This window comes from Brachionichthys hirsutus, chromosome 13 (genome assembly GCF_040956055.1).
Source record: "Brachionichthys hirsutus isolate HB-005 chromosome 13, CSIRO-AGI_Bhir_v1, whole genome shotgun sequence".
NCBI lineage: Eukaryota > Metazoa > Chordata > Actinopteri > Lophiiformes > Brachionichthyidae > Brachionichthys > Brachionichthys hirsutus.
The window spans coordinates 374,794-384,781 of record NC_090909.1 but is presented as its reverse complement, the minus strand read 5'-3'; the positions used below and the strand labels follow the sequence as shown (position 1 = coordinate 384,781).

The following is a 9,988-nucleotide window of genomic DNA, read 5'->3' as shown; positions in this document are numbered from 1 at the left end:
GGGGGCGGAGCCAGAAGAGCCCCCCAGGTCGGATTCTGTCAGGTTCAGTTTGTTTATTGGTCGTTTTATTCGCATTGGTGATGTCACTACCGCAAGTTACCTGGTTCAGTCTGAAAGAATGGTGTGTGTGTGTGTGTGTGTGTGTGTGTGTGTGTGTGTGTGTGTGTGTGTGTGTGTGTGTGTGTGTGTGTGTGTGTGTGTGTGTGTGTGTGTGTGTGTGTGTGTGTGTGTGTGTGTGTGTGTGTGTGTGTGTGTGTGTGTGTGTGTGTGTGTGTGTGTGTGTGTGTGTGTGTGTGTGTGTGTGTGTGTGTGTCGTGTACTGTATGTCTTTTTTTACTGTGTTTTCTATGAAGGTCACAAGCAGATGCAGGCATGGAGACGAATTCCACTCCTAATACTACTGACAGTACCAGTACTCCTAGTACTACTACTACTGTGAGCAGTACTAGCTCCATGACTCTTCTTGCATCGAGTGATCAAATGGGTACGAAACTATTTTACACATTGAATAATTTATTTTGTCTATTTATTTATTTTGGTTAAAAACACTAAATACTTCCTCCGCAGGGGAGGAGGAGGAGGAGGAGGAGGGGGAGGAGGAGGAGGGGGAGGAGGGGACAGGTGGTGACTCAGCAGGTATGAGGAGCATAGAAGTCTCAGGTGAGAATCTGAGCTCTGCGTTCAGACGTCCGTCTTTCTGTCCCTCAGGGGACGAACGCTCTGCTGAAGATGACGAGGGTGAGTGCATCTTCATCCTTCATCATCACGTCGTCCATTGGTTCCCGAGACGTCCTCCTACGTCTCCCTCTTCTTGTCTTCAGGAGCTGCTGGGGACCGCTCTGTCTCAGAAGCTACGTCGTCGATGCTAACCGGAGACAGACCCGGTAGAAACGCTTCATGTAGCATGCTAACATTAGCGCCGTCGTTCGGCTGACCTCGTGTCCTGTCTTTAGCTCCGCCCACCAGTCTGTCCTTGGCTGGGTCGAGACCACAGAAGAGAGTCCTGGTGGCGCCGGCTCTCAGTCTGTCCTTAGGTAACCCGGGACGAACCGGACCTGCCTTTGGGCTCCAGGGTTCTGTCGGTTCACGACGGGTCCTGGTCTTCCTCAGGTCGCAGTGACTCGGCACTTTCAGACGACTTCCCTTCTGCCTTCCTCTCTCCCTCTACCGAAGACGACGATGACGCGGGGCTGGACTTTGACCTGGATGCCATGGAAACGCCTTCCGACAGTGATTCGTTGCCTTTCCCCATCTATGACCTGGAAGGTGAGGGGTCAAAGGTCAAAACGATTTAGGAGAAATTAAAATCCTTCGAAATCTTTGTTGACGCAGGTTTGTGTTCCAGGTGAGCTCCGGCGTCGCAGAGTGTTTGACTCCGCCCCCGAGCCTCAGGCTGGTCCTGGACCGGCGACGGACCGGAGTGAACTGGGGGCTCTGGAGCGGGAAGACGTGGTGGACAGCCAGGGAGTCAGGTGGCGCTGTTTCTCCACAGGTGACCCGCCACAGGAGAGCCGGGTCAACGTGAGCGTCCTGGAGCCCTTTCTCAGGGTGCTGTCTCACGGAGGTACGGGATTGGTCACCTGCTTGTTACCGGGCAGAGTCCTGAACACTGTGCTCACCTCTGTGTCTTCTATTAGGATACTATGGGGAGGGTATGAATGACATCATCGTGTTTTCTTCCTGTCACTTGCCGCAAAATAGCGTTGAAAATTACCATTATGTGATGGATAACCTGTTCAGGTAACCGAACCCCCAGGTCTGAAATCCGACCCGACGTTTCGACTTCAGACCTGAACCGAGCGTTTGCATCCGCAGGTTCGTTGTAGGAACTCTGGAGCTGATGGTCGCAGAAAACTACGTGATCGTGTATTTCTGTGCTGGAGGAGAGAAGGAGAAACTCCCAGGAATCAGCTGGCTCAGAGAGTGTTACACCACCATCGAGAGGAGGTACGCCACGGGGGGGGCGGCGCCTCCTGTCTGCTACGGGGGGAGCGGCACCTCCTGTCTGCCACGGGGGGGGCGGCGCCTCCTGTCTGCTACGGGGGGAGCGGCACCTCCTGTCTGCTACGGGGGGAGCGGCGCCTCCTGTGCCCTACGGGGGGAGCAGCACCTCCTGTGCCCTACGGGGGGAGCAGCACCTCCTGTGCCCTACGGGGGGAGCAGCACCTCCTGTGCCCTACAGGGGGAGCGGCGCCTCCTGTCTGCTACGGGGGGAGCAGCACCTCCTGTCCAATGCGCGTTGGGTTCTTACGTCATGGGGAGTACCTTCACTACCTTCAGGGACGATCTAGCTACCATCAAACAGGCTAGCTACCATCAAACAGGCTAGCTACCATCAGACAGGCTAGCTAACACCAGACAGGCTAGCTAACACCAGACAGGCTAGCTAACACCAAACAGGCTAGCTAACACCAGACAGGCTAGCTAACACCAGACAGGCTAGCTAACACCAAAGAGGCTAGCTAACACCAGACAGGCTAGCTAACACCAAAGAGGCTAGCTAACACCAGACAGGCTAGCTAACACCAGACAGGCTAGCTAACATCAAACAGGCTAGCTAACATCAAACAGGCTAGCTAACAGCTGACATTTGTTGTTGGTTTGTTTTTGTTTTTGTTTTTGTTTGTTGCTTCTCCTCTCAGGCGTTATTTGAGTCTTTGTCCAGCAGGGAGCGCCAGATTTGTGTGTCGGGACAAATAGAAGCAGCTGCTGGGGGGGGGGTTTCTCAGACAGGACAGGTGATGGAGACAAACAGTGTCTCTTCTCTCATTGGTCCTTCACGCCGGCAGGTTGAGGAAGAACCTGAAAGGGTTCTACGTGGTCCATCCCACCTGGTACATCAAAGCCCTCATCACCATCATCAAACCCTTCATCAGGTCTGCTCCCTCCTCCTCCTCCTCCTCCTCTCTCCATGCATTCTGGTCCTTACGCTCTTCCTCCTCGTCCTCCTCGTCCTCCTCATCAGCTCCAAGTTCAGCAGGAAGCTCCAGTTTGTGGACAGCCTCCAGCGTCTGTCCCGCTTCGTCCTCACTGAGCATGTGCAGATCCCAGCCTGCGTCACACAGTGAGTCTCGCCGTGTCCACGGGGCGTGTCCACGGGCGTGTCCACGGGGCGGGTCCACGGGGCGTGTCCACGGGCGTGTCTCACTCGTGTCCCGTGGCTGCAGGTACGACCAGAACCTGTCCGGGTGAAACGCCGGAGCAGCTGGAGGAACACTCGAGTCTCGTTAGGTGAGACAGGTGGACGTCCTCGCCCTCCCACAATGCCTCTGGGCTGATTGGCGTCGTATTCAGATCACCTGACGAGCAGGTGTCCCGCCCCCTCAGTGAAGATGAACTCTGATTGGCTTAGAATCATGGTAAAACACGCCTATGAATAATTAGGAGTTTGGATCAGGAACATTTACGTCTCAGGAATTATTCCACACGAGAAACATCTAAAAATACCAAAAGGGAGCTGGACACGCCCGGAATGAACAAAACATGAAGCTGCTGGATGATGTCATCGCCTCCCTGAGGTGGGGGTGTGTGTGTGTGTGTGTGTGTGTGAGAGAGACTCAGGAAATGGAGTCTGACAGGAAGGAAGTGATGTCGCTGCAGAGGAAACTCAATAAAGCGGAACACAGGCCTCAGTGTGCGTCTTTATTACAGTTAGCCTAGCCGCAGGCTAGCATCCTGAGTCACATGACCTCGTTGCTTTCTTCCTCTTTAGTCACGTGGTCCTATTTTAGTCTTTTTAAATGAAAGTGTTATGTTTTCATCTTTTCACGTTTCGGTCAATCAGTGGAAACAAACCAATATTATAATTTAATATAACTAAAAGATCACTGTGCGAGCACAGACCTCCCCCAAGCAGCTCACTGGACCGACTGATTCTTAATCCATAAATGGTTTAATGTTAAAATGTAATATTTGTTCCTGACCTCATTCCGGCTCAGAACCAGAAGACGGTTCAGGTCGGAGTCGGACGTAAATGGGGAAATCCAGATGTTCCTGTATCCGGACGGGAATCCGGATCCTCTCAGAATTTAATGGATCCAAGTTAGACCAGAACCATCTCCGGGTTTTATTCATCAAATCCTGCAAACAGACAGACGAACGAAATCTGGACCGAGCTCTTTGGTCAGCAGCATCTAGTGGACGTCGGAGGAACTGCAGCCGAACGCCGCCGCAGGTTAAGATTCTTTGAAGTCGTAAACAGAAACAAAACATGAATATTACCAACAAACAAACTAATCTTTGACTCTTTATTCATTCACTTCTGATTATTTCCACAGAGGCTCAAAAAGTCAGACATGTTTGATAAAAAACGAAATCGATGCTTTCATACGACGTAATAACCAACGATACATCTTTGATAAACAACACAGCGTAAAATGCTGCGTCTCAGGTAGGGCAGGGGAGGAGCTACGGCCATAAAGGAGGAGCCAGTGACGTAACAGGTGAGGGCCTAAGAGGAGGTCAAGAGGTCACCGACGTTAACCCGAGAGGAAGACTCAGACAGACTGATGAAGTGGTGATTGTTGCTGTTGCCGTGACGATGTTAGCATCCTGGTTGGTTAATCGTTAGTAGTGCGCTAACGCGTTGATTAGCTGCTAGCTAGTCAAACGTCCCACGCTCTGAGGAGACACGTGAACGCCCCGCGCTGCCTTCAGCTCTGATTTTAACCACAGAGGATGTGGCTGGTTGCCACGGCGAGGGGAACGCTGTGACTCAGCGGTATCCATGGCAACCACCCAGCGGTTACGGAGACAGCAGCTGATTGCTCCCAGATGCTACGATGTTCTGTTCTGCTCCTGATTTCTGTCTTTGGCCTTTTCTTGTTTTGGGATCAATCAGACACTTTATCAATACTTGTGATCAGGGGAGACCAGGACGACGACAACGACAACGACCCCCCCCCCCCCCCCCCCCCGAACGACTCAAACGCCCGAACGACTCAAACGCAGGAGCAGCTTCACTCATGGACGTTCTGAACATGAAGAACAGATGACATCACGCACACACACACGCACACGCACACACACACACACACGCACACACACGCAGCACACACACGCACACACAGACACGCACACACACACACACACGCACACACAGACACGCACACACACACACACGCACACACAGACACGCACACACACACACACACACACACACGCACGCACGCACACACACACACACAGACACGCACACACACACACGCACACACACACACGCACACGCGCACACACACACACACCTAAACACACACACACACACACACACACACACACAGGGGACTTCTCCGTCTCCTTAAAGAGTTTTAAATCATTTGGCACATGTGGTGACGCGTGGCGGAGCAATGCATTCTGGGAGTCTGCGAGGAAATACAGGCATAACAATCCTTCAGAAATGTCCCTCCGATGAGGCTTCAAGAAAACGCCCCTATGAATGCTGGGAAATGTAGTTTTCAATAAATGTTCCCATGTTTCAAATTAAGGTTCCTGAATCCTGCGCTGGAGCAGTTTAAAAGCATGCTGGGAGATGTAGTCCTTGCCTTCAGTCCTGATAGGTGCATATCTGGTGGTCGCCATGGCAACTCCTCTAGATTGTGGATTATTTTTTACTGGTGGCCACCGATTCTCCATTTTGTTGGAATCCAGTCGCCTGAGAGGGAAGTCCTGATGATGGAGGCGGGGCTTGTTCAGGTGGGGCAACGGCGCCTCCTGGTGGTGGTCAGACGATGGAGGCGGGGCTTGTTCAGGTGGTGGACGTCCGTCAGATGGTTGGTTTCATGCACTCCTGAAACAAATGGGATGAAGTCAACACCTGCACTTAAATGCTGTCCAAGGAGCTCACGCCCCCGACAGGTGCCTGTGATCATGACTCCGCCTTCTAATCACTGTTTCCATAGCAACAACTCTGCGTGTGTTTCTCTGTCGCTAAAGATAATCTGGAGGATCATTCTGACCCGGAGAAGTGATGGAGGATCTGGATCTGTGTGTGTGTGTGTGCGTGCGTGCGTGCGTGCGTGCGTGCGTGTGTGTGTGTGCACGCTTACCGGCTACAACAGGCTGTTCCTGCCATTCATGTTGGGACCTTTAGACCTCATCTGTTCCTGAACTGACCCCGACTGTATGCACACACACACACGCACACGCACGCACGCACACGCACGCACGCACACACACACACACACACACACAATGTTCCCATCATTCTCTACGGCTGATGACATCACTGATAATCGCTTCTTTCTCTTTAAACCTTAATTTCTAAGTGGAAACAAAATAATAATGACAGACAGACAGGTGTGCAGACAGACAGGTGAGCAGACAGCCAGGTGAGCAGACAGACAGGTGAGCAGACAGACAGGTGTGCAGACAGACAGGTGAGCAGACACACAGGTGAGCAGACACACAGGTGAGCAGACAGACAGGTGAGCAGACACACAGGTGAGCAGACACACAGGTGAGCAGACAGACAGGTGAGCAGACACACAGGTGAGCAGACACACAGGTGAGCAGACACACAGGTGAGCAGACAGACAGGTGAGCAGACACACAGGTGAGCAGACAGACAGGTGAGCAGACAGACAGGTGAGCAGACACACAGGTGAGTCTCACCGGCTGCAGTCCCTCTGCCATCTCTCCAGATCCGATGTGTGTGAGGTGGATGAAGTTTGTTGGTTCTCCGATCATAGTGCGATCAATCTTCCTCCTTTTCTTCTTCTACACACACACACACACAGAGACACACACACACACACATGCACAGACACACACACACACCACCATCAAAACTCGGTTCCGACGTTTCCTGTTGCTGGATTTGCTGCTTTGTTGTTTGCTGCGGCTAACGTTAGCCTTCAACCAGCTACTAACCCAAGTTCTGTAGCAAAGTGACTAAAAGTGAAGTAAAAGTACGACACTAATGCAGTAGCAGGAGAGGCGAGTACTGGTTGAAGTACTGCAGCATGTTGAATCTGGAGGAAGCTGAACTTCACAAAGGAACAAACAGAAGCCTCGATAAATACGAACAGGAAGCAGGAGGGCCGGACTTCCTGTCCCCGGTGCCGGAGGACCTCCACAGGGGAGTGGAAGGAGTTCGCTCAAGTTCATCGAGGAAACTTTCATTCCTCAATGCTAAGGCGTAGCTTAGCATTGCTAAGGCGTAGCTTAGCATTGCTACGAAAGCGATGATTGATTCTCCTTCGTCTTTAACTGAGATCGTCTCCGATGGACGTTTGTTCTAATATGATCAAAGGAAACCTGCTGAATAAACTTTAGCTTAGGTTTTATCTACTTAAAATGAGCTAACCTGCTTTTATTGCTGATTGGCTGTCACAACCTCCAGTCAGCTTCCTCCTCCGCTCTGATTGGTCCACTAATGTTGAGCCGCTTTTACCAGTTAAACCGTACACAGAAAACTATTACTACTACCTCCAGCACCTTCTGAATACGACTGACGTGAATGTGATTCTACACGCAGCGTTAACGTGGCGTTACTCGTCCAGGGGTCAGAGGTCACGCAGGAACAGGAAGTTGTGCCGCCTGTTTCCTCTTGAGTAATTCTAAAGACACCTGACCTCTGATTCCGTTCTGTCTTTTTCTATTTAGCGGTACCATCTCCTGTGCTGAATTAGCCGTTAGCAGCCGTTAGCAGCCGTTAGCAGCCGTTAGCAGCCGTTAGCACTGATCCCAGCTGACGCGTGTGCCTGTCTCACCGGCGGTGGTTTAGCCGCCACACAGCAGCCCATCTTGTGCCAGAAATCGCTCATGCCGACGTTCCGGCTGCCGGTCTCTGCTGCCGCCCTGCAGGCCAGGGGAGGAACTGCAGGCGGTGGGTAGTCCTGGGGCATTCAGACAAAGCTGCACCAGCAGAAGCAAACGGAGAACCGAATCCCTCCGATCTACCAGAGCCCGGCCTGAAAGGTGTCCCCCGGAGGACTCCAGGAGGTCTGAGATCCTGACATGGAGGGAAAGGACTCGGTTCCAGCTAAAACGCCGCCGAGAGCGTCTCTGCAGTCGGACGGACGGATCCAAACGGAGCTTCAGGGTCGCTCTGTGGAATCAGAAAAGAAACGCGTCTTCAGCCATTTTCACTTTTAAACTTTGTTGCTGCTTCTTCTTCTTTAATCAGATATTCTAACTCTGAATCCACTCGTCAGGATCATTTCATGAAAGGACCTGAAGCCGTCTGAGCTGGTCGGCTTTTCTTTCCCGACGTTCTTCATAAAGGTAAAGGTCCACCCTAAGCGGAGCGTTTCCTGGTTAGACTCCTCCCCTTCTATTTACGGTCTGCTCTGGACGTCTGGAGTCTGTCCAACACGTTTCATCAGGCGATAAAGAAAGAATGTGTGGAGACGCGGAGGAACGTGTAGCTTCACGCTTCGCCCAGCGCAGAGGACAGGAATGTAAGCCCGAACGTCCAAACGTCTCCAGGAGGAGGACGGAGCGGGACGTCCTGCGTGGACAGACAACGACGTCCACAGAGTTCCTTTTGTGTGACCCGAAACACAGAAAACAGGAGAATAGAAGAGAAAGAAAGCGTGCAGGAAGTGAGAACCAACAACCAATCCCAATCCAGCTACTACGGAATCAACGGACCAATCAGAACACGCCAGAGGGAGGAGGCTTGTTTTCAGCCAATGACTGAGCTTTGATTAGTTTCATGGCGTCCTTCATGGCGTGGCAGAGTCTTCATCAGACTGGGCCTGAGGAAGAGGATGCGCTTGCTGCCGGTGGTGGAGGGACGCCTGTAGGTGGCGCTAACAGATCGCTACCAGATGGCTACCAGATAGCTAACAGATTGCTAACAGATGGTTACCAGATGGCTAACAGATGGCAAACAGATGGCAAACAGATGGCAAACAAATGGCTAACAAATGGCTAACAAATGGCTAACAGATGGCTAACAGATGGCTAACAGATGGCTAACAGATGGCTAACAGATGGCTAACAGATCACTAACAGATGGCTAACAGATGGCTACCAGATGGCTAACAGATTGCTAACAGATGGCTAACAGATTGCTAACAGATGGCTAACAGATGGCTAACAGATGGCTAACAGATGGCTAACAGATCACTAACAGATCACTAACAGATGGCTAACAGATGGCTACCAGATGGCTAACAGATCACTAACAGATGGCTAACAGATGGCTAACAGATGGCTAACAGATGGCTACCAGATCACTAACAGATCACTAACAGATCACTAACAGATGGCTAACAGATGGCTACCAGATGGCTAACAGATCACTAACAGATGGCTAACAGATGGCAAACAGATGGCAAACAGATGGCAAACAAATGGCTAACAAATGGCTAACAAATGGCTAACAAATGGCTAACAGATGGCTAACAGATGGCTACCAGATGGCTAACAGATGGCTAACAGATGGCTAACAGATGGCTACCAGATGGCTAACAGATGGCTAACAGATCACTAACAGATGGCTAACAGATGGCTACCAGATGGCTAACAGATCACTAACAGATGGCTACCAGATCACTAACAGATCACTAACAGATCACTAACAGATGGCTAACAGATGGCTAACAGATCACTAACAGATGGCTAACAGATGGCTACCAGATGGCTAACAGATCACTAACAGATGGCTACCAGATCACTAACAGATCACTAACAGATCACTAACAGATCACTAACAGATGGCTACCAGATGGCTAACAGATCACTAACAGATGGCTAACAGATCACTAACAGATGGCTAACAGATGGCTACCAGATGGCTAACAGATCACTAACAGATGGCTACCAGATCACTAACAGATCACTAACAGATCACTAACAGATGGCTAACAGATGGCTACCAGATGGCTAACAGATCACTAACAGATGGCTAACAGATGGCTACCAGATGGCTAACAGATCACTAACAGATGGCTAACAGATGGCTACCAGATGGCTAACAGATCACTACCAGATGGCTAACAGATCACTAACAGATGGCTAACAGATGGCTAACAGATGGCTA

At 51.1% G+C, this 9,988-nt stretch overlaps 2 protein-coding genes across 2 annotated transcripts in view; one reads left to right on the top strand and one right to left on the bottom strand.

Annotated features, from left to right (window-relative positions):
- The first annotated feature begins 480 nt into the window (after positions 1-480).
- Positions 481-4,899, top strand: LOC137903347 (bcl-2/adenovirus E1B 19 kDa-interacting protein 2-like protein). Its single transcript, XM_068747500.1, has 12 exons — positions 481-484; positions 568-636; positions 709-738; positions 822-884; positions 954-1,034; positions 1,111-1,266; positions 1,346-1,564; positions 1,638-1,740; positions 1,816-1,947; positions 2,790-2,876; positions 2,966-3,064; positions 3,168-4,899. Exons 1-12 carry the CDS (start codon positions 481-483, stop codon positions 3,190-3,192), a joined length of 1,068 nt encoding a protein of 355 aa, XP_068603601.1. The 3' UTR covers positions 3,193-4,899.
- A 4-nt stretch (positions 4,900-4,903) lies between these two features.
- cdc42se1 (CDC42 small effector 1) overlaps positions 4,904-9,988 on the bottom strand; it is a 7,758-nt gene continuing 2,673 nt past the window's right edge. Inside the window, exons 2-5 of the mRNA XM_068746958.1 lie at positions 7,710-8,047; positions 6,610-6,714; positions 6,045-6,116; positions 4,904-5,785 (exon numbers count right to left, since the gene is read on the bottom strand). Of these exons, the coding sequence (XP_068603059.1) occupies positions 6,048-6,116; positions 6,610-6,714; positions 7,710-7,844 (309 nt within the window). The 5' untranslated portion in view covers positions 7,845-8,047 and the 3' untranslated portion in view covers positions 4,904-5,785; positions 6,045-6,047. The remainder of the gene's footprint in view (positions 5,786-6,044; positions 6,117-6,609; positions 6,715-7,709; positions 8,048-9,988) is intronic.